This window comes from Dryobates pubescens, chromosome 15 (genome assembly GCF_014839835.1).
Source record: "Dryobates pubescens isolate bDryPub1 chromosome 15, bDryPub1.pri, whole genome shotgun sequence".
Classification (NCBI taxonomy): domain Eukaryota; kingdom Metazoa; phylum Chordata; class Aves; order Piciformes; family Picidae; genus Dryobates; species Dryobates pubescens.
This window is the reverse complement of record NC_071626.1, coordinates 16,849,532-16,874,134: the sequence shown is the minus strand read 5'-3', so window position 1 is coordinate 16,874,134 and position 24,603 is coordinate 16,849,532. Positions and strand designations below refer to the sequence as shown.

At 40.1% G+C, this 24,603-nt stretch overlaps 1 protein-coding gene across 5 annotated transcripts in view; it reads left to right on the top strand.

The window, feature by feature from the left end:
- Nucleotides 1-24,603, top strand: part of BICD1 (BICD cargo adaptor 1) — a 147,708-nt gene that overhangs the window by 87,161 nt on the left and 35,944 nt on the right. For all 5 annotated transcript variants that reach the window (XM_054168101.1, XM_054168100.1, XM_009899641.2 and 2 more), the window contains exons 3-4: nt 20,177-20,329; nt 22,230-22,667. In XM_054168101.1, the coding sequence (XP_054024076.1) occupies nt 20,177-20,329; nt 22,230-22,667 (591 nt within the window). The remainder of the gene's footprint in view (nt 1-20,176; nt 20,330-22,229; nt 22,668-24,603) is intronic.

The window sequence follows — 24,603 nt, the reverse complement described above, 5'->3', positions numbered from 1 at the left end:
GCTAAGCTTTGAGAAGATTTATGTAGATTAATCACTTTTATAACCATTTAGTTTAGGAAGCCATATTTCCTTTTCAGACCAAATAAACTGAAACTCTATGTTCCCCTAACACAGTCTGCATTTCTGTTCTTAGCTGAGTTCAGGAATATCAGACATATTGATTCTTTATGTAGCCAGAATAACCAGTGCTACAGCCTCTGTAACTTTTTGCCTTGAGGCAGAAAGAGCTGTAATCATCTATTTAAAGGCAAGATAGTTTACAAGTATGTTGTTCTTTGACTGAAACTGGAAAGCTCCTTGCTTCCAAAAGGCAGCAAATTTGTTGGAGATTGTTTTCAGCTCCATTGTAATTTCATTAAAAATCATGGCAATGACTTAGGGTGAATCATAATCTTTCTTTCCATAAAGAACCAAATGCAAAGGCTGCATTATCATTGTGTTTTTCATATCGTATTGCACTGACCTTCTCTCCAGGGGCTGTAAGCAAGCCCAGGGCATTAAAAACAAAATAGGCCTGTTTCTTCTTTATTGCATGCCACTACTTAAGGAGATACAGCCATGACTATTTCTTTCCTGTCTACCACTGCAGCAAAATTCTGGTATGAGTTACACCATTTTGCAATGTTTGAAATATCAAAGCTTATCTTATTACTGAAGCCTAAAGCCACAGCCTTTTTTGTTACAAGTATTTAAGCATTTTCACTCAACAGGTTTTTTTTTTCATGTTGCACTTCATAAGGAAGCTCCTTCCCTTTGCTGTGCCTTGAAGTAGTAGAAGCAGCTCTAAGCATTATTCCCATCTGAGGCCTGGAAGGTCAAGTTATTTTCAAAGCTAGTGTTTCAGCTGAAAAACAGTTCAGGCCCTATAATGTGTGGTAAAATGGGTTGTGAAACCAACAGTAAAGTAAATACGTCACTTTCTCCACTGAAGCACATAACTCAGGGGCGGTTGGGGTGCAGAGCCATGTGCCTTCTCCTCTCGCTTTCTGCTTTCCAGCTCCTGTCTCTAATCCGTTAGAAACTTTCATTATTTCAGTATGATTAACTTCTAAACATGATTTATTGCTGCCTCCTTTTGTGAATACATAGGTAGAACCTGGGTTTTCAGCTATGCTGTGCTCCAGTTAGATTCAGATTATTTTTCATAGTATAATTTTTGCTCTATAGTGTGGGGGTTTAATGGATAGGCTTGCTAGCCCTATCTATTTTTCAACAAAGGAGAAATAATTTGGTTTCAGAGAGATTGTATATGAAGTAGACATTTTGCTTTCAGTTGTTCTAGGAATAGATTTTTAAATTTAGTTAGTATTTTCCTAGAGTTTTCAGTTCTCTTTTATAATACAACCACAAGCAGCAAAGCACTAATTTGGTCCTTTAGCATTGTGCAGCTTTAATATTGTTGCATTTAGTGATGAACAAATTTTATAAGATAAATTGGGTAAGAGATGAGTCTGCTTGTATTCTAGCCAGCCCTCAGAGATGAGAGGGGCTAGAAGCAGCTGGGCTTAAAAGGTAGACCACTTACTGCTGTGACTATAGGCCCAACACCATATGTAGGAACAGCCTGCCTGCCCTAGGTTTGGCCGTATTCAAAAGAAGCGATTTGGTGCATTTATTCTGATGCAACATTAAGAGATTTCTTAAGACTGCTGGTAATAAAAGCACTAAAGTGCAGACTAGCTCTGTAGCTCTAAAATATGACTGCAGTCACAAACTCGATCTCCTGCGGAAGCACTCAATGTGGCCAAGGTTGCAAATCTTACCAATAGGTATCCGTTGTGAGGAGGGTGAGAAGGACAAAGCCAGCAATTTGTCCCTGCTGTTTGTTGTTGAATTCTCATTCCCCTCCCAATGAGATGAAATTGGGATAATATTAATACCTTGTTATTTGTCTATTATGGTGCAGGTGATAAATGGAAGAATGGAACGGTGGGCATCTGCCTTGCTCCTCCATTCTCTCCAGTGCCATGGCAACACAGACCTTCAAATCTCCACCCAGGCTCTGTGTTTACTCTGGTTACCATGTGTTTATCAACAATATTGAGCTCTGTAATTTTCCACTGTATGTGCTTCCACCTTCCTCCCACGATGCAGCTTCTGCTGGTGCGTGTGGTGGTACCCTGTCCTTACAGCTGGCCAGCTGAACAGCAAGTCTATGCAGTACTGGTATCTTGAATTTTCACATACCCCAGAATCAAAAAACTTCACTGAAAAATAAAAATGTAATTTACTTAAAGAACTTCTTTTATGTCATGCAGAATAGGTAAAGAATAGAGAAATGTATTAAAGGCAGAGGTAGCTAACCCAAGGTGAATAGTTTTCTTTATATTTATGTTCTTAATTTTTTGTTTTCAAAAGAGACCACAGACTTTCTCTAAAACAAATTATTTGTCCTGTGTTATTGCCACGCAGTCCAAGGCTCACACTACCCCTTCTCTAATTGAGCATCTTCCTTGAGTAAGATAATGAACATGCTTGTCTCTGGATTGATGGGTTGTTAGGTTTTAATTTGTTTGTCAAGATCACTGCTGTATAAGGTAAGCAGGATTGGTATTTGTATTTTAAGAAGAGCTAATAAGGAAAAAAGCATAATCAGAAATCATGCCACCAGGTGGGTTCTTTCAGTCAGGAAATAGCCCATGCAGATGTCACTTGCTGTTTCTGAATAAGAAGGAAACTGCAGATGTGTCTTCTCCATACATCACCTCCCAAGAGGACAGTATTCATTTCTTCCCTGTGTATTGTTCAGTATTCAGTATATTTAGTAGTCTTGATAATTTTGTGCCTTACTCTGGCCAGACACATGCATTTTGATTACCTTCAGTGTAAAAATAACCTGAACACAAACACAGACGTGTGTTGCATCTTCAACTAAGTTAAGGAATTCCTTATAAGATTCAGGGAATGCAGTGCCTATACCCTCTGGAATTATGCTCTCATAAAAGAAGTCACCATCACTCAGCTTTGTGCATTCGCCCTCATTCGAGGACAGTAAATCTCATAATCACTGTGAAAAAATGAATGCAAGATTTGCATTGGAACTGAGTTCTGCAACATACAGAACATTTCCAACCTTCTTACAAGAGTTACCCTGGGAATATTTTTGTCTGTGAGGTACAGACAGCTTGCTATAAGAAGCATCTTACTTGGTTCCAGATCAGATTTTAGAAGCTCTATTTCCGTCTGTGGCCTAATTTGACTTCCTCTTTTCAAATGCTTGTGTGGGGAACAAATTTCTGAGACCTGAAGTGATGTGGGTTTTGTTTGTTTTCTTGTGCTGCTTTCATCTAGATATCAAGAGACATCAGAGTTCTGTTTGTTCACATAGTACATTTATAGATCTTGGCCAACATTAATTCCTAATGTCACCCTTAGCTGAACTATATCTAGTTTATATGTTATGATTCTATAATTGCCTAGTTGTTGACAAATTGGTACTAAAATTTTATGAATGTGACTTTAACCATTTGCATACTGGCATGCTAGTTCAGAAAAAAGCCCAACAGACAAACTTTAAACACAGACTTCACACTGCTGTCTTCCATTCATTAAAATAGAGCTAATTTTCTTGGTCTCAGTGTGCTTTGCTGCACTTAATTCTTGTGCAAGCTCTAGCTGATAAATGAAATGGTGTTAAACCCAATTCTTTTCCTGAATATACTCTGCTTGTAGGCAAGGAAGTACTCCAGTAATTCCTGTAATTAGGACTCTTCTCCTTTCTTCTGAAACATATGGCATAATGGGGTAAAAAAGTAGGAAGAAGGAAGCTTTGTTTCTCACTATGACAAAGATACTTTCCCCCTGCAATGTATCAGCGTGAAAGTGCCCAGAACCAGCCATGGGCAGGCAAAGGACTGACTGTCTATAAATGCTGTCATGCATGTTTTGGCTGAGCACACAAATTGTGTTCTGAGCCAGCCTTCTTATGGACAAGGAAAAGATGTATGTGCAGTTCAGGATAATAAAAAAACCCCTGCCTGCAAAGAAACGAAATAACCCGAGGCAGCTACCACCAGACTGCACATAGTTCATGCACATTCTGAATAAACATGCTCTGTCAAATACATTATCTTTAAAAAAAGAAAGCCTATAAATTAGCAGAAATGGACCATGTGCCTTCCTTGTAGAAGTACTAACAGTATTATATTGATGCCCATAATTTTCCATTCCAGGGGAAAAAAAAAAGTGGAAAGTTTCTGCCTCATCCTCAGAACATTGTATTTCATAGGTGAAACATTTCCTAATGTTATGGAAATGCTAAAGATCATCTGGATAAGGGAAGACCCAGCGATTCCTGTTGGTATCTCAGTGGTGCTGCCATCTGTTCAGCTCCCTGTGTACTCAAGATAATTTAAACACTCTGTTATTACAGTGCACAGAAATCTTATTCATATAAAATACTATGGACATAAATTCTGTTTGCAATGAGACTTTATTTTTTTCTTTTCTTTTTTTTAAAACTAAGATATATTTTACATGTATCCTTACTTTTTCTATGAAGGCATTTGTTGTTTTACCTGTGCTATAAATCCTTAATGTGTGCAATTTGTACACATTTTCCATAATCAGCTGACTTTTTCCCCCTGATGGGGGAGTTGATGCACAGAGTCTGAGATCTCAGTTTTTAATAACTGGTTGTAATACTTTTTCCAGGTCTTTTGATATTCAAGAGCTTTTAACAGTGCTACTATGACTGTATTAGATTCTTTACATCCTGAAAAAGAACCAAAAAAGCACCCTTTTTTGTTTGCCATTAACTTATAAGATATAATAGCCGTCTTTCTTTTTAAAAGAAAGGCATTTTCAATTTAAGAAATTCCTTTTTTCTGCATCCATTTTTTTCTCCCATTTCCCAGTACTTCTGATGTTGTGTACTAGTGCTAAACCCAAGTTTCTAATTGAGGTACTAAGTAGGAAAAATTGCATCATTGGCTTTTGTTCTCCTGTGAAAGCTCATATTAATGGAGCCCATATTAATGCCTTATATAAAGCATTCCCCTTTCACCTTTGAAAACAAAGAAGAGTTCCTGTCAACCAAGTGATGGAGCATTTCAGCTCTCTTCAAAGAGCTATACTGAGCCAGGAGATACTTTATCCAGAGCCTTGTCTGTCCTTATTAGTGCAATGTACAATTAACACCAGTAAGTGTGATGAAATACGTGGCACAGTTAGAAGGAGCTCCACCTCCAAGCCATTTCCCAGGGCTGGGAGACTGGGATCCTTTGGTCTTTGCTCAGAGCCTGGCTGAGATACGGTGCTTACTCCTTCCAATTCCACACTTGCCAGAAACATGGCATCAGCTCACCAAACTGACAAAGTATTAAAGTTTCCTATTCAGATTGTTCCCCTGACAACCTGGATTTGCATCAAAGGATTCCTGTAGAAAAGACAGGGGCAGAGGCTTATGTTTGTGGCACGGGGCATCTCTTACTGCAGTTTGTTTGGTTTTTTTTCGCCTCCAGGTATTAACTGCTAAGCATTAAAATCTTTCTGCTAGCAGGTTAAATTCATAACACCTGATGAGGCTGAACTCTGCCAAGTAACTTGCAAGGATATTATGATGAACTTTCTCCTTTGTATGCCTCTTGATACAGGCTAATTAACACACACTAGCCTATGTATGTTAAAGTATTAATTTTCACCTAGAGGGGAGTCTACATTGTGGACACAAACATTTGTGTCTACAGTGGCTCTGCATCCTCACCTTCTGCCAAGCTGAAAGCCAAGAATATTCCAAGTATTTTACTGACAGTTGTTTGTGGGGGGGGTTTGTTTTGTTTTTAAATTATGGTTTGCTTTGGTGTTGGCACACATAGAATGATAGAATCATGATCAGGAAGATGCAAAATCAATGCTCTGGTTCATACACTCAAGTTCAGTGTAATTATTAAGGTGCCTAAGGAATTGTTAGCAGCTTGGGGCTTCTTCTCTATAGACACTGGTAGCAATATTTCAGTGATGAACCTGAGAACATTCCACAACTGTGTAGGTATGACAAGGAACATTGATAAATTAGCAAAGGAGAGTTCATAAATCTCATCTCATTCTTGTTGCTTCTTTGAATTCTGACCTAGTTCAACTATGATGTTGTTTTCCCTCCCTATGGATGGCTGTTCTTTTACTAGACTGATTATTCTGCTGCACTACTTTTGTAGAGTATAACTGAATTTAGTTGTGCTGTATCCAGCCATTGGGCATACAACAGAATAAGATCCAAAAATACACATTTAGAATCATAGAATCAATAAGGTTGGAAAAGACCTCGAATATCATCAAGTCCAACCTGTCACCCAACACTAATGACTACTAAACCATGGCACCAAGTGCCACGTCCAATCCTTTCTTGAATACCTCCATGGATGGTAAGTCAACCCTCTCTCTGAGCAGCACATTCCAATGGCTAGCAACTCTGTGAAGAACTTTCTCCTCACCTTGAGCCTAAACTTCCTCTGGCACATCTTGAGACTCTGTCCTCTTGTTCTGGTGCTGATTGCCTGGGAAAAGAGACCAACCCCCTCCTGGCTACAACCTCCCTTCAGGTAGTTGTAGACAGCAATAAGGTTTCCCCTGAGCCTCCTCTTCTCCAGGCTAAACAATCCCAGCTCCCTCAGCCTCTCCTCACAGAGCTTGTGCTCGAGGCCCCTCACCAGTCTCGTTGCCCTTCTCTGGACACATTCAAGAGTCTCAATGTCCTTCTTAAACTGAAGGGCCCAGAACTGGACACAGGACTCAAGGTATGGCCTAACTAGTGCTGAGTACAGGGGCACAATGAGCTCCCTGCTCCTGCTGGCCACACTATTCCTCATACAGGCCAGGATGCCGTTGGCCTTCTTGGCCACCTGGGCACACTGCTGGCTCATGTTCAGCCAGTTGTCAATCAGTAGCCCCAGGTCCCTTTCTGCCTGGCTGCTCTCCAGCCACTCCAACCCCAGCCTGTAGTGCTGCATGGGGTTGTTGTGGCCAAAGTGCAGCATCTGGCACTTGGACTTGTTATTTAAATAGTTTTATGTTGAAACTGATTTAATTAGTAGTGATGTTACTTCAAGGTCTTGGTTGAGTACTTTAAAAACTCAGAGGAAATTTAAGAACACCGTAATGAGCTTGGTCCCATCCTTTTGTTTTGTTATATTTTGTATTAAAAATCAGTCAGAAAAAAGCAATGGGAGCATAAGCTATCAATCAGCAGTGGCCCGCTGTGATGTAAGAAAGCAGAGGAAGCAATTAATACTTTTGGACTGTAGTCCTTCACTGCCACAGAAGTTTCTTATCAGTAACTGGAGATATACAGTCCAGAACCTCAACATTATACATGGGTGCCCTTGCACCTGGAGGGGATCGTTGCCAAGGGCTAGATGGGGAAGCTGTAATGCTGCCCACGTCTCCCTCATGTGGCTGAGCCTGCCAGGGCCAGGTGGGATGGCCAGTCTGGCACTCTTGTTTCACTCAGCTGTCACTGGCAGACTGAAAGTCTTGAGCAGAGGCTCAGTTCAGAATTTAGAAACACTGATACTGAGATAGATCAGGCTTTGGTAAACATGTCTTTGAAATCAATTGTTTTCCCCTCTACTTGTCACAAATGATAATTTTCCCTGAATCTGTAAAAAGGCTAGCTGTTCATTTAGCAAGGTCTTGGAGCATAACTTCAGGAAACTGCTTCCATGTCATGCTGAGCAGCCTAGCTCCAATAACTGCCAAGTCCATTTGCTCATGTGTGCATCACAGAGATCACTCAGTATTTGTCGCAAGAAGGGGTCGCCAACGGTCAATATGATCCACGAAATCCAACTTTATTGAGCATCAGACACTTCTTGTATACAGTAGTCTAGCTGCCGACCCCACCCTCTGCAGTTAAACATCCTGCTTTCCCATCCTGATGAGATAATCACAAGAATTCTGTTTTACATTCTTCTTTACTTGTTATCGCCTGTAAGGGCATAGTGACCTTGCTTTGGTATCCTGTTATCCTTTGCAGGCAGCTGCAAGCACAGCTACAAGGCCATGGTGGCCTGGCTGCATCAACACACTAGCTTACTGTGAGCAGTAAATAACAAGATGGAGTCCGGCCTACATACTCTGTTCAAACCATTGTTCCATAGAACCATGTCTTTGCAAGCCATTCCGCAACAAGTATTTGCCATGAGATACTGTCCTCCCCATGCCACAAGGTGTTTATAGAAAAAGTTGAGCAACCCTAGAACTTGACTAATATTTTGCTGCCAGAGTATATATGGCATTTAATGTCTTCTTTTTTTCTGTTTTGATCCATTGCACCAGTGAATAATATTTGGTGTTTATTCAATTTCCAAAAGAAACATGTAATTCTAAGGTTGTGCTGCCATGAGCAACATGCTTGAGTAACTCTCACAGAGATTATGGCATTAGTAGTCAGCCCTTGCACTGTGTTCTAATGGCATATATTGCATTTGTATTTCTGTCCTGAATGCTGAGCAATGGGAATCTTGTTTCCTCAGCTTTTTAAGAACAAGACAAAAAAACATCAGTATAAAAATTACTACTGTTGATTTTCTCATATATGTATGGATATATACACACACACACACATATATATATGAAATCTGTGAAATATGCAATGTGTATTAAAGATAAAAACAAAGATCAGGTTTCATACCAATTTATATTGATTGTGATGGTTTAACCCACGCACATCAACAAAAGCTCAGCTGAACTCAGTCAGGGAAACTATCACATGAATAGCCAAGAGTACTACAATGTTAGAGACATTTTCTGAGTACAGGTGTTTTCACTGTCCATATCAATAAATTCAAATGACTCTTAGTGCAGTTTAGTTTATGTAGGCATTTGTATTCAGGAACCACCATGTGTGCTGTAATGAATTAAAATTATGTGCAAAATTCTGTCCTAAAGGATGTAGTTTACAGACAGATGAAGTACTTATCTTCAGCTGTATTTGCCACCTAAGTCAATCAAATATATTACCTAAAATATAATTGCTAAGCCTTTGAGAAAAAAGGGCATTATTCATTAAGCCACTTTTATCTTTTTCATATGAATCAACTTCTTTTCATCATTTGATGCTTCTGCTCATGCCACAGAAGAATTAAGTGGAGGTGGGTGGGTGTTCTACATGCAAGGTCAAAGAAGCTGCAGAATGCTGTGCTGCTTTTTGCAGCAGATGGGTAATGTTACATGGGTTTTAATTATTGAAATGACTCCTGACTTGAGGAAATAGTCTCTTATTAATGGCAGAATTTGTCACATTCAGTTTTGTGGGACAGATGTGTTTATTTGCAGATGCCATGTCTTTGTTCTTATGGAGAAGAAGAAGAATTACTGAAGTTTGACTTTCTTGCTAATTCTTTTGTAGCAGCCTTTTATACTGTATTGATATTTTTCAAGGGCAACTTGAAATAGTCTGTTGTCATTGTGAGGGTGGTGGGTGCAGATTCATGAGCAGCTTTTAAAACACCTCTGCAGCTGACAATCTGCAAGAATAATTTTGATGAGGGAAGCTCTGCTATGAGCGTGGGTTTACAGAGCTGCTTTGATGCTGAGATCTCACAGCTCCTCTGCAGCACAATAGAGCGTGTCCCAGCAGATGACTGCTTGAAATAGATTTGTACCTCTGAATAGTTTCTTTGTATCCTTTAGCTATTTGTTCACCCTGCTTTCTAAAATTATTAATGGCTTCTTCTTTGTTTCCTTCAGCATATTAGTCCTCTCCCAATCCACTGTGTGGGGCCAGGTACTAGAGGGAATATGAAGTGTTAATTGGGGTCTCCTTTTTCTCTCCACATCTGGTTATTATTGTCATCATCAGCCAGCTCCCTACATTTCTGCTGTATGTCAGTGCAAGGACATCTAATAAGTTTTCTCAGTGGTAGGAGATATTAGGGATCCTCAAAGGAAAGAGAGGTGGGTAAATGCAATATTCCAGCATCCAGGAACAGATGCATTTGTCTTCCTGCCTTTTGTGGATGGGAGAAGAAATACTGTTTTCTGCTTGCAGTATGAAACGCAAGTTCGGATTAGACATTCAAAAGAGACTGCTGACAAAGGCAGAAGTGAAAAGAGGAGACAAGTTTCTGGTAAAGGTGATGGGATCTGTCACTGGGAGTATTTAAGAAAAGATTAGACAGATAGCAGGAATGACATAGATGTAGTTACTCCTATCCCTGGAAAGACAAATGAACTAGATGCTGCCATAGAGCCCCTTTGAGGTCCATTTTTCTATTATTTTTATGATCTTTTGTGAGCTGAGCATGGGGATTAATTGCATGTCTGATTAATTTGAACTCAGTCCCCTACTAATTTAACTGCACTGTTCTGAGGAACAGATTTACTAGTAGTGATGCTCAGCCCTGATTCTGTGTGTCACGACATGCTCTCAGCTTCCCCAGCCCTAGCACTGCACTGCAGCACAGTCCTCCCACAGCAGGAGAATGGAGAGGCACTTGTTCACAGGCATCAGTATTCCAATTTCTAGCCAGTATTTACAAGACCAAAAACTGTATCAGCATGCAAATTGGAAAACCAGAACTTGGGTAGTATTGTAATGCAGTGCAGGATGGTGAAGCTGAGCTGAGAGCATGTGCATCCCTCGACAGCGTGGTTTGATTACTGTATAAGGAGTATAAGGAATGTGGGATTGAGTGAGTAGTCAGCTGTAATTAAAATTGCTCCGAGTCCTAAGGAGAGAGGAGGCAGTTGCCATGGGGAATAGAAAGCTTACAAAGAGCGTAGCTCTGTGCCTTGAACATGGGAGAACGGAGTTGCTGCCAAGCACACTCAGAGGCAAGTTACTACAAGGATCTCTGAAACCATACTGACATTAAAAGTTAGGGCAAGCAATGCAAAAGCAAGTAGTCAATACACAGGGACATATTTTTCCACACCAACAAATCACTCCTAAACTAGTCAAGGTCTTGAAACAAAGAAATTACACTGGCTAGCTGGTGTGGTTTGGTCAAGTTGGTATTCCTTTATTGCAGTGCTGTAATACACCAGGATCACTCCTAAAGATGTGTACCGCCAAATCCATGGACCCGTGAGTTTTTATAGCATATAAACATACATATTCACCAGTTTTCCCAGAAATCATTGTTCTATCCCCTCTTATACCAGGTGCTCCTACATTATTCATCTCTATTGTAAATTCATAGTCACTTGACATTATCTGCTGTTGACAGTCCTTTAACACCTCCAAATGGCTGGTGATCATATCTTCCTATCCCCTACCTCCTGTTGGCACCAGAGTCTGTGGGTCCACCCTTTCAGCGGTGTCAGGGAGTATAAACACCACTAAAATTAACTTACTTCTTTTTGTTTGTTTGTTTGTTTGTTTGTTCTGGAGTGACTTGCTGCCCCTTATCTGGCCGATGATGTGAAAGCTAGCACTGGACCAAGCAAAGGTCAGGACCTGGGAGCAGCAGCTGTGGCACTGCCGAGTTTAAACTGATCACAGCTCCACACCCTGTGTGCCCCTTTGGGTCTAGAAGGAAATTTGGCACTTTGTACCTAACAGATGGCCTTTCAAAGAGATGTGTATAACTGGCAGATGCCTCTCCCAAGTGACCAGTTAGGCTTTAATACCAGCCCTTGGTTTCTTAATGAACTTGGAAAGGCCTGTGTGGATCCTCCATCAAAAAGCCTGCCTTGAGGCATTGTCATGTAGAATCGCTGCTGTTGGCTTCTTAAATTTTAGATAGAAAACAATAACCTTCATAAAAAAGGTTGAAAATTGACATTCTGCCCAATGCCACATCCTGCTTCACCCCCTCCCCTCTGTCTGCACACCCACATCCCCCTCTTTTTCTTTTTTCTTGTCCTGAGCTATTCTGGCAATAGCAAGTTGTGTTTGGTTATCATTATAATACTAGCCAGGCAGCCAAGATGGTAAGAGGTAGTGCCCTGTCCACCTGTGGGCGCATACCGTGACCCCATGCACTTTATCCTGACCAGAGTTTGGATTGCAGCAATGAGGTTGCAGATGGCAGCAAGAATATACTAGCATGGAGGAAGCTGGTGAAGAGTCTAAAGAACAGGTGTTAGGAGGAGCAGTGGAGATAACTGGAATTACATATTTAGTCTGGCAAAAAGGAGGCTGAGGGGAAACTTTATAACTCTCTACAACTACCTGAAAGGAGATTGTAGTGATGTAGATGTTGGTTTTCTCTCCCAAGTAATATGAGATAGTACAAAAGGAAATGGCCTCAAGTTGCACCTGAAAGGGTTGTCAAGCATTGGAACTACCCAGGGAAGTGCTGGAGTCACCATTTCTGGAGGTTTTTAAAAGATGGGCAGATGTGGTGCTTAGGGACATGGTTTAGTGGTGGACTTGGCTGTCAAAATGATTCTATGAGCAGGAGTGGGACTTGCCTTTGGGCTGTGACTAGCTCCTGAGTGAACATGGGTTTTGTGCATTGGTGCCTGAGGAAATTTGAAGGATTTGAAGCCATCACAGGCTTGAATGGACTGTGGGAAGAATCTTCATAGAGAGTGCTACCTTTGAAAGATGTTATTAGCCTGCCCCAAAGCACAATGTGTCATCATCTTTCTTTTTCCCAGTATGGTATTCAGAAGTAAATTCTCACACAAAATATTTAATGCCAGTGGAGCTGTAGGAGACAGATGAGTAGCAGAGTTGTAAGTTTAAACAAAATGACCTCCACAATGTTCTGACAGCAAAACTTTTTCCAGCCATTGATATTTTGCTATTGGAAATGATCATATGCTAGGGTAACTGATCTGTGCTGCAACCTTGGGAGTCTGAATTCCCTCTCACACTGTTTAATTTGGTGAAGTTGTTGTTCCTTTGAAGGAATGTTAGGAATATTACTGCACTGTTTGTTACAGGGCGTAATACTAATTATAATTAAGTATCATTAAGATATAATTGATATACAATTTATACACTAATGCTAATGCATTAATTGCTAGACATGCAGTCAAATCAAACCATTATTTTTCAGGTAAGTATGTAGGATTAGAGGTTTGTAGTTTATATCTGTTTATAAAGCAATTATTGTAATGTTATGTGACCATAATGCTCAGCAGGAACGCTGAATACTCCCAGAACATTCTCAGTTTTCATCTTTTAATTTTCACTCATTCAAAAAGTCAATAAAATAGCTATTTTATAGGGATTTATATGTAGCAGTATTTAAAATGTTAAGTACTCTAGGTTTCAAACCTTGTATGTAGTCATAACTACATAACTGGGCCTTTTAATTGCCTTTAGTAGAAATTCACTTTACTACTTCAGATTTAGCAATTCCAATTACGTGGGTTGAGCGTTTGAGATGAATAAGTTATTGGAGATATTATAAATGCTTTATTTAAGAGCTATTGCTGGTGGTAGAACTTGAAGTAAATTATCTTGACCAGTATGCCAGAGCTAACAAATATATGGCTTTTCATTTTTATCCTTGCCTTCGATAGTGCTGTCATTCTGTAAGTAAATCCATGGAAGAGAAAGATTATAGGTACTTATGTTATTCTACAGATGTATTTGCAAAAATATCTTGTACACAATAGCATGTCTGGTTTTTTTCCTGGTTTTGAGACAATGAATGAAAAAGCTAAGAAATGTCAGTAAATTGCATAATTTCAAGACTTAATGTTTCTGCTTGTGGACAACAGGAGCTACATTTTGTGCTCTTAAAGTGGTATGCCCGATCAGATACAGTATGAACTCTAATAATGCCACCTGAATGAAACTCTTTGAAGGATGAGATCAGGTAAATTCAGATAAAAAGGGCAATGCAGACTTTTAACAAAGAGGAACAAGAATTTTTGAAATAATGTATTTTTGGGATACAGAGATATCTGTGTCTTGAAAGGGAACCGAAAATGGTTCTGCAGTTGATGAATCATGAGGATTGGGCAGAGCAGGTGACATAACGTCATCCACACAATCCCATTATGGTTTTGCATATGCATGTAAATATGGAAAATATCTTTGTTTCTGTTCAAGGTGAGTATTCCCCCTATATGTGAGAGAGAAACTTTAAGGCTAGTCTAGAGGACCTTATCTGGGGACTTAAAACACTTGATGGCAAATAAAAGGAAATGGTCATCACAGTATCATAGAATGGCTTGTGCTGGAAGGCACCTTAAAGATCACCTAGTTCAAACCCCTCACCATGGCTAGTGATGCCTTCCACTAGATGAAGTTGCTCAAAGCGCTGTGCAACATGACCTTGAACACTCAAGGAGGGGTCATCCACAACTTTTCTGGGCAACCTGTTCCAGTGTTTCACCACCCTCACAGTATAGAAGTTCTTCCTAATATCTAATCTAAACCTACCCTCCTTCAGTTTGAAAATGTTACCCCTGGTTTTATCACTACACTCCCTGATAGAAGACTCCTTCCTCACCTGTCCTGTAGGGCCTTTTTGAGTACTGAAAGGCTGTAATAAGGTCTCCCTGGAGCCTTCTCTTCTCCAGGCTGAACAACCCCAACTCTCTCAGTGTGACTTCATAGGTGCTCCAGCCCCTGATTACCTTTCTAGCCCTCCTCTGGACCCACTTGAGGAAGTTCATGTCTTTCTTGCACTAAGGATTCCAGGGCTGGAGACAGTACTCCATGTGGAGTCTCATGAAAGCGTAGTAGAGGGGTAGAATCACTTTCCTTGAGTTGTAGCCACACTTCTTTTGGGGCAGCCCAGGATGTGATTGAGTTTCTGGGCTGCCAGTGCACATTGCTGGCTCATACTAATTTTTTCATCCACAAACACACCGGAGTCCTCCTTGGCAGGGCTACTCACTATCCATTCATCATCTAGCCTGTATTTGAGCTTGGGATTGCCTCGACACAGGTTCCCACTCTTCTATTTCCCCTTTCATCCTCTGTTTTTTTCATCTTCCCTTATCCCTTCAGTGAGAAAAATCAGGACCTGCCAGGGCAGGCTGGGTATCTCTGCAGACCAGCTGGTGCTTCCTGGCTGTCTCCTCCCTAGTGTAATAAGTCTCTTTCTGGGTCTTTTCCTTGTGCTATTTTCCTCTCTGGAATCTTCCATCAGTAGAAAAAAAAAAAGGGATGTATAGCTTTCTAGATGTGCCCTACTACATTGTGCTGGTGAGAAGAGTTTTCTGAGTGATTTTTCTTTGCTTACAGACAATAAAAAAGGTACTCATAATTCATGTTAGAAGCTACTTAAGAGGATCTACAATTGGACTTAAAAGTTTCTAAGGGTATACCTGTGTATTTTAAAAGTAATTAATCAAAGGTACTTTAGGGTTTGGCTACTTTTATGATGTATACTTGCATGTTTCCAGGTAGATTCAAGCAATAAGTCTTTTCCAAGCTTATTGATTCTATGGTGCTATGATTCTGTGAATATATTTAAAGAGAAACAAAAATAATTTATGATTGGGGTTAATTTTGTGACTGAATCATCCTGAAAAAAATCATCCCAAACCTGATTTTGGCCAAGGCTGTGCTGGCAGTGCTTCCCCATGTGGAGTTAGCATGTTTGTAATCAAATTTGAACCCCAGCTAAATGTTGTTTTCCATGATATGCTTGTTACTGTTCTTCATAAAAAATACATCTTTTATTTTCCTCTGCAGAGCAAAGTAAACACAGCATGCAAATTTACAGTGAGACTTGTCAGCAAACACATGAGATCATGTCTGAGCATAAACTTTCTATTACATTCAATTTACTGCTAGTGCAATAAAAATGTTGTCAGATCAACTGGGGTTTTATTCTGCATCAGCTATAATATAATGCTATTAAATTGGAAGCATATACATTTTCCACTGTTCTTTATTCATGAGTTATGAAAATTAGAAAGTTATGCATGGCTTCATGTTTTGGCTTTCATATTCCAACAGTTAAGCAACAATTTAGTCAGGATAGTTTTTGGTATATTATTAATTTAGCTGAGGAGGCTGGGGTTGCTTAGCCTAGAGAAGAGGAGGCTCAGGGCAGACCTTATTGCTCTCTACAACTACCTGAAAGGAGGTTGTAGCCAGATGGGGGTTGGTCTCTTCTCCCAGGCAATCAGCAGCAGAACAAGAGGACACAGTCTCAAGCTGTGCCAGGGGAAGTTTAGGTTGGATGTTAGGAAGAAATTCTTCATAGAAAGGGTGATTGGCCATTGGAATGTGCTGCCCAGGGAGGTGGTGGAGTCACCATCACTGGAGGTGTTTAGGAAGAGACTGGATGAGGCACTTGGTACCATGGTTTAGTTGATTAGATTGTGTTGGATGATGGGTTGGACTTGATGATCTTTGAGGTCTTTTCCAACCTGGTCTATTCTATTCTATTCTATTCTATTCTATTCTATTCTATTCTATTCTATTCTATTCTATTCTATTCTATTCTATTCTATTCTAATTTCTGATTATAAGGCTGGTTTGCAGTGTCAAAAATAGTATGTTTAATTGCAGTAAGGATATCTTAATTAAAATATGGGGGGGGGAAGAATGTAGGGAAAAAGCCCTAACACTAATTCCTCAATTTTGTTTGGGACTTAACCCAGTAGACAAAAACAGAAATGAAAAAATCCTTTATATATCCCCAAGATAAGGAAGAACCAAATTAGATAATGAAACTGCATTCATTTGAAAATGAAAATTTCAAAACACCACCATTTTCCAGGGAGTTCAGTATGTGGGTCCACAGTTTAGGAAATCAAGAGTCACCAAAGCTCAACTTTCACCCTGAAAATGAGCCACTGTCCCTTGCCCAGTTTGCTTTTCTTAAGTACACAGATAGGATACAAGAGTGTAAAAAGTGGCTTCCTTGGGCGAAAAAGTGTGTGTTCAGCCATAAAGATGACCTGGGGAGGGATCAATTTTTTTTTTCATAGTTCTTTCTTCTAATTTTCAACATGAGAGTTTTCAATTCTTTAATTTTTAAGTACTTTCTCAACTGGAATGATTTGAATTTGCACAATGCATTACACTGTATCTACATACACAATACCATGTGCTCTGTACGTAGCATATGGAATGCTCCACTTTAAAAGTCCTCACTGAATCGAAAAATGAATAGGATATTCATATATAGTGCATTTCATTTTGGTAATAAGTACAAAAGTTTATTATTTAGAATTTGTATTCCACTGATATTCAGAGACCTGCCAGGATTGAAGTGATGGCTGCATTATACAGACATGATCCTTGCCCCTCTAATACCTAAAAATGCTTTTCGATTTTCATATATGCAGGTCTGAAAACCCAGAGATGTCTTGTACTTTTCATATATGCCAAGCCTGAAAATACATCTACTATTGGATAGGTGACCTGAACAGACTTTATCATATCTGAGCCTTCTGTTTTTAATTTCTCATGGTCTGTTCTGTTATATGTAGGTTCATTAGACATGCTATGTGACTGACATCTTCCACAATTAGTGTTCATGTATAATTAGATGCAATGCTGACAAAGACTCTGTTGTTTTCTATAGTTTCAGAGAAAGGCCTTTTCCTTCTTTGTCACCAATCTGTTAAAACCATTGCATCATGGTCAGCTGGTGACTGGGACTGAAAATCATGTACAGCTATTAAACTGTTGCTCGCATATCATTAGCTCCACCGTTTGGACTAATTTGGGGTTAACAGATCCAGTGGGTAGTTTGTAGGGCAATCCTCACCAGAAATGTAAAAAATTCTGAGGCAGTGCTCTAGTAAGAGCATCTGGCTCAATTGCTTTCCCCCGCAAGTGTAATGTTTAGTGCTTGATTACCAGTAAAGTTTAATTACAAATTATATTGCTAATAGTTTGGGTTACATTGTCCTCTAGTGGCTCATATGGATAACTGCCCTGCTGCCAGACTCCTCCTGCCATGTGTTTTAAATCCTGTCATACTGTTTTCATACAAGTCTGATTCACCACCGATTCAGCAGCCAAATAGAATCATAGAATCACAGAGGTTTTTTGGTTGGAAAAGGCCTTTAAGATCATTGAGTCCAACCATTACCTGCCTTTACCATGCTGCCAAACCATACTTGCATCTTACTGCCACACCATACTTGCATCTTACTGCCACCGTATCAATAGAGCAAGATGTGTCCTCCCATAACTGCATAATGTCTGCTTAAGGAATACATATTTTAAATATGTTCAAAATAATAATAGAGAGTTGTGAGAAATTACTGTGTTTAATCAACAAATACGTCCTGCTTACTGACAGTAATAAAGAGTAAACTCAGCATATGCTTTTTAAAATTAGGTTGAAGGCTAGTCTCCTTCTGTAAAGTGCACAGAGATCTCCTACAAAGGAAAAGAGAGCAGAGCATGACCTATGGCTATTCACACATAAACATCGATAAGGCCAGGCTTTTGCCCTGTACACTCCAGCAAGATGATACCTCATGCTTGCTTCTGCTGTTTTCAGCAAAAGGAAAGGCATGCTCTGACTGTTCGGAATTAATAAGAGAGGATTTTCAAAGTAGCATGCCTTGTACTCTTTCAGGGAAATAATATGTCAGGATTCAGTAAAAATTCTTTGCTCAGGCCCTCTATTTCTGGCCACCTTTTTTCTTCCTCCCTTTTCAGAGACTCCTTCCTTTCAACCAGCAGTGTGACTGTGTGCATTGGGTGGATGTCAGCTGATTACTATCCATTCCCTGGGCTGATCATCCTCCAAACACCAAGAGAGTTGCAGAGTAGGGTAATTATACTTGACACAGTGGATTTGTGCCTTTGGTGCTGTCCACGTACTGTCTCAGAATTGCACATATGCCCACACCTATGAAGTGCTAATAATTGCCACAGCTGAGAATGTGCTGACAGAAACAAAATGTATACAGGCAGCTCTGAGGTATAAAATGCCTTGATCTCATGAAACTGTCTGCAGTGCCATTCTTACAGTTCACTCAGAGATTTATTAGGCAGTGATGGATGCAGGAATAGTTGCAGAGTTACTTTTATCTAGAGTTCTGTGACTCTTCTGCCACCGGGGATATTTTAAAGCAAAGGTGTGCCTTTGGTTAAGAATTCATGTAGGGTCTTTTTTTTCTTCTTAATTCACTGCCAGGAGAAGGAGTTCTAAACAAAAAGGCTTCATTTTTAAAAGTGCTTTTGTAACTCTTGCATCAAGGTTGTATTTTTCCCCCATGCTCTGCAATGCTATTTTCCAGGGGTTTCCAATTGTTTATTTAACTTAAGTGCTAAGCAAAATTCTGTTTATTCTCAATTCAGAATGTGTGGTTTTATACTGTTTAGAGCCCTCTAGCTATGATTTCTCCTGTAATGTTTTTTTAAACATTTAACTTCACCAGGTAGCTATCAGGCCAGTAATTGTCCTCTCTCCACACTGAAATCTTTTACAGAAATCCATTAGTGCTTCCCAGGTGTGCTCTTTCTGACAGCCAGCAGTGAGGTGGCATCATTAAGGTCACAGTAGTGCTTCCCTCCACTAGCTGCTGTGGCAATGTTCAGGTTCTTCCTGCAGGCAAGGAGATGTGACTGATTAGCTTGTTCATATTTATCAGGAAAATGCAAGCTTCTTTTCAAAATTGAGGGGGAGCTTGCTCCTGTTGACCATGTTGATTGCCATTCTCTTCCAGCTGTATGTTAACTCCATCTTCCCATGCAGTGTTTTATATCTGAGTCAAACTCAAGTCAGAGGTGGAATCCAATGGTAAAACTGATGCCTTGTGACCTGTCTCCTAAGGCTGCCTGGGAACTTTATATTCCGATGGGAAAATAAAAGTGTTGACCTTGTGTGTTCTCAGACTGCTGGGTGCATCCTGCTCAGCACAGCAATGCATTTGTCAGGTTTTTCATGAGCCTGGCAGGTCCCCCCACCTATCTGTGTGCCTCTAAATGTGTGCAGATATACACGTGATGAGTGCACCTTGCTCAGTAACAGATCTTCACAGAACAGATGCCATTGCTCGTTGCTTTTCGTTATGGATGTAGAAAGCATCCTTCCGTGGAATATGGGTGGTAATGTTATTTAAATCCAATTGTATCACAGGGCAATATAACTAAGGAGATGGCAAAGCCTTGCTAGGTTTTCCATTTCAATAAGCATCTGTTTTAACCAAACTTCCTTATCAGATGTTCTAATTACTGCCTTGCCAGCACACACCTGAAATTACTGCATGGCCTCAGATTAAAAGGTGATTGTCTTTTGATTTGAACTGCTAAATCTTTTCTATTTGAGGAATAATTCTTTGTTTGGCCTTTTCTAAAGTATCTGTGCATGAACAGTAATGTACTTGAATTTTCTCTCATCAGAATAACGAAATGGTGGAACTACAAAGGATACGAATGAAAGATGAAATTCGAGAGTACAAGTTCCGAGAGGCGAGACTCCTGCAGGACTACACTGAGCTTGAAGAAGAAAATATCACTTTACAGAAACTGGTGTCCACACTGAAACAGAATCAAGTAAGCATCAAAAGATTCCAGGCACTGTGCTGAAAAATGAACGCCTTTTTCACAAAGTTCCATAATATGATTCTGCAGAGCACTTTGATAGAAGTTTCTTAGTATGGGTGGTTTTTGGTTGAGTTCTTGCTAAATGCTTACTCTAGAACAGTGTTATTGCCCACTTCTGACATATGAGGAGGCCCTTACCTCAGTTTTAGGAAAATCTTGTGGAATATTTCTTTGTAGAACTTGGTAATAGCAGAGTAATTATTAAAATAGATGAAATTGCATCTTTTTGCTTCCTGCCTTTTATCTCCTCCCTCCCTGCATGCTGAACTCAATGCCCAGTGCCAAAGTTCAGCTTTCACTTCCTCTCAGTCTGTTTCTTGCATTTCCTTTCCTTTTCTGAAATGGAGAAAAGAGGAAATAATCTGTTTCCCACTCTCTTTTTTATCTACTTCTTATGTTTTCCTGTACCAATGTTGCTGTCCTCTCAGCCATGCTAACCTGCAAGTTTGTCAAGTTTCAGAAGTAGGTGAAGAGATGTCAGATGGTCCTAGTTTTGTTTTGTTTTGTTTTCCTCATTACAGCAATTTGTAGCTGTAGTACTGAATACACCCCCAAGGAATCACCCCATTGCATCCAGAGAGAAGTAGTCATTGGGTCTGTTCTCTCCCACTTAGAAAAAGCACAGCTTCCTTTGCTGCTGGATCTATCTATCTATCTATCTATCTATCTATCTATCTATCTATCTACTGCTGCTGAAGCAATCAAGAGCACAATAGTACTTTAAATTGAACAAATGAGAGTTGTTATAATTTCAGAAGAGTTAACTTGCAGTGGTCAATATTTAAGTATCCAGGCTGGATATTCTGCCTTTTACACACTGTCCAGGCTAGCTAACACTATATGGCCTCTATAACTCCATTTCTGTAACTGCTAGCAGATGGACCTGACCCTCCAGTCAGAAGAGATAATCAAGTTCCTCAATGTAGATTTGAAAATATAATGTATTTTCCTTTTCTGTTTAAGAATTACCAGTATGAATACCTTAACAAAATCCTGCACCTCAGGGTGGGGTGGGAAGCTTGTCCTCTGAAGGAGGAGACAGACCGATGAGTCCCTCCAAGCCTGGCAAGGCTGTACAAGGTCACTGAAGGACATGCTTCAGGCAGAACAACAGGTTGCCAAGTGCTACATCTCCAACACACTCTTCAAGGCCTGTGTAGCTGGATAAGCTGTTAACTACATTTATCTGGAAATTTAAAAATCTGTAACAATTTTGGGCATCTTAGAGTTTAAAATGATTGTATGAATGGTTTGCTGTTTAAAGTTTTAACTTAAATGCTTCTTGAATGATAAAGTGTCTTGCATGACACAGAGAAGAGAGTTGAGGCTCTTCAAACATTTTTGTACCTCCCATCCACGCTATTGAAAATGACTAAGACACAAAGATACTTGAGAGTATCTGTGCCTCAGTGACTTTACATCTGGTAAGAATTTAGATATGAAGTCATCTTCAGAATACATGCAATTAATAGATCAGACTATATTAACCTGAGATCTATACATAACATGATATACCAGCATTGCTTATGGCAATTCATAATAAATCTACAATTAGCCAGACTCTATGCAGCCTTCATCCCATGAAATACTGTGTTTATCCTCATAAATTACTCAGAAAAGGGTGTTGTATTTTTTTATTCTCACAGGCTGAAAAAGTGAGCAGTGCAATATTTAACTGTGGAAGCTCCACTTGCATTTTCTGTGCAGCCAGTTGTTTGCATCTACAGGCAACGCCTGCTATTTTGAACGGTAGTTTCTGTAACACCTACTTCAATGAGGCTGATAAATGGCAGGTTTTTCATGACTTAAGTTTTAGTATTATGAATCTTCTCTGTCTTGTCTAATTCAGGTTGAATATGAAGGCTTAAAGCATGAGATTAAACGATTTGAGGAGGAGACAGTGTTGCTTAATAGTCAGCTAGAAGATGCCATTCGACTGAAGGAGATTGCTGAGCATCAGCTGGAGGAAGCTCTGGAAACACTAAAAAATGAAAGGGAGCAAAAGAACAATCTGAGAAAGGAACTCTCCCAGTATATCAACCTCAGTGATAGTATGTATAATAACCATATTAATATATCAGTAGATGGATTGAAGTTTGCAGAGGATGGGGGTGAGCCCAACAATGATGATAAAATGAATGGACATATCCATGGGCCTCTTGTGAAACTCAATGGTGACTACCGAACTCCGACGGGTAGGAAAGGAGAATCTCTGCATCCTGTCTCTGACCTCTTCAGTGAGCTCAACATATCAGAAATACAGAAACTGAAGCAGCAACTCATGCAGGTAAGAGCTGAATTTAATCTCCTGTAGTGTTTAGACACACATCCTACAGACCCTAGTGCCGACTTTTGTAACGATGTGCTTGACCATGTGTGTCCTGCTCTCAGACTTCTTTCTTCATATCTAGATTTTGCTAGAAGTACCCCTAGAAAATAGAAAATCTGTCTGTGAAAAGTCAGTGAGCAGATGTTTATCAGGAAGAGGAGGAAGGGACCTTGTTGCTGTGGTTGCAGATGGCTAGATTGCTTCTTCCTAGTTTAATGATGGGAAATGTCCCTCAGCTTGCAAGTGGAATAAATTACTTTTCAGTATGACCAAAGCTATCTGTATTTTAGTGAGGTTTTTTCCAGACAGGCTTGATTGTGCTCCCTTGCAAGTCAGAGGGAGTTTGCCATTAAATTCAGTTTGAACAAGGTTTGGCATGCTGTCAAAAGAGAACAAAAGGAGAGGAGCGCTCCTCTTAATAACTGTGCACTCGGAGAGCATGTGGCATATGAGATGTCACAGAGTGCCCTTGTCCATGTTGGCAGTCCTGGCGGATGTGCAGGCTGCAGGGGGTGCCTTGGGGACCATACAGCGAATGTTTGTTCTCTATTCATCTGAGATCAGCCCAGGCAGAACCAGAATAGGAACCTGGGATGCAAGCCAGATCAAAACTTGAGCTGCCAGCCCCAAAGCTGACGTCATCTTAGAAGGGGTACAATGCCACACAGAGCAAGAGTCCCACTGCCCAAGTTGCTGAACATCTTCCCTACCACAAAAGCTTGAAAAGTTTTGGCAACACGAAGGAAACATCCAGCATTTTCTAGCTACAGGCTTCCAAAAAAGTGCCATCTACAGGGAGTAAATGTCACTCTTTTACTGCTTAAAATGTAAAAGACAATTTGGAAGTAGAGCAAACCCAATTTTCAGGGCTTGCTAGAGAACAATAAATCCCTGCGTGGTCTGTCCTATATTTGCTGAAAAGTTAATAGTTTTATTTACTTCATTGCCAAACTCACTGTGGGAAGTTTTGATCTGAGCTGTGACATGGCAAACACTGATGACACCTAGGGCTTTGCATAAATAACTTGGATGCAAGGCATACGTAATTTCAGGAGAAAAACTTGAAATATAGAATTTTCCTTATGTGAAAAATCCTGTCAAACTTTGCCAATAATTAAAAGGTAAACAGTGCATATATGTTGTGTAGATATGCATATGTATGTATACGTTTATGTACAGAATATATGCACATATGTATTATATGCAGCTTTTAATTTAGTTCAGAAATACAATGTCAAAAATTAAAAGGCATAGATTTAGAAGAAATGCTATAGAATAGAATAGAATAGAATAGAATAGAATAGAATAGAATAGAATAGAATAGAATAGAATAGAATAGAATAGAATAGAATTAACCAGGTTGGAAAAGACTTTTGAGATTATTGAGTCCAACCTATCACCCAACACCATCTAATCAACTAAACCATGGCACCAAGCACCCCATCCAGTCTCTTCCTGAACACCTCCAGTGATGGGGACTCTACCACCTCCCTGGGCAGCCCATTCCAATGGCAAATAATTTTTTCTATGAAGAACTTCTTTCCTACATCCAGCCTAAACCTCCCCTGGCACAGCTTGAGACTGTGTCCTCTTGTTCTGGTGCTGGCTGCCTGGGAGAAGAGACCAACCTCCACCTGGCTACAACCTCCCTATAGGTAGTTGTAGACATCAATAAGGTCTCCTCTGAGTCTACTCTAGGGTAAGCAACCTCAGCTCCCTCAGCCTCTCCTCACAGGGTTTTTGCTCCAAACCCCTCCCCAGCTTTGTTGCCCTTCTCTGGACACATTCTAGCAAAACAACATCCTTCCTAAACTGAGGGGCCCCGAACTGGACACAGTACTCAAGGTATGGCCTTACCAGTGCTGAGTACAGGGGCAGAATGACCTCCCTGCTC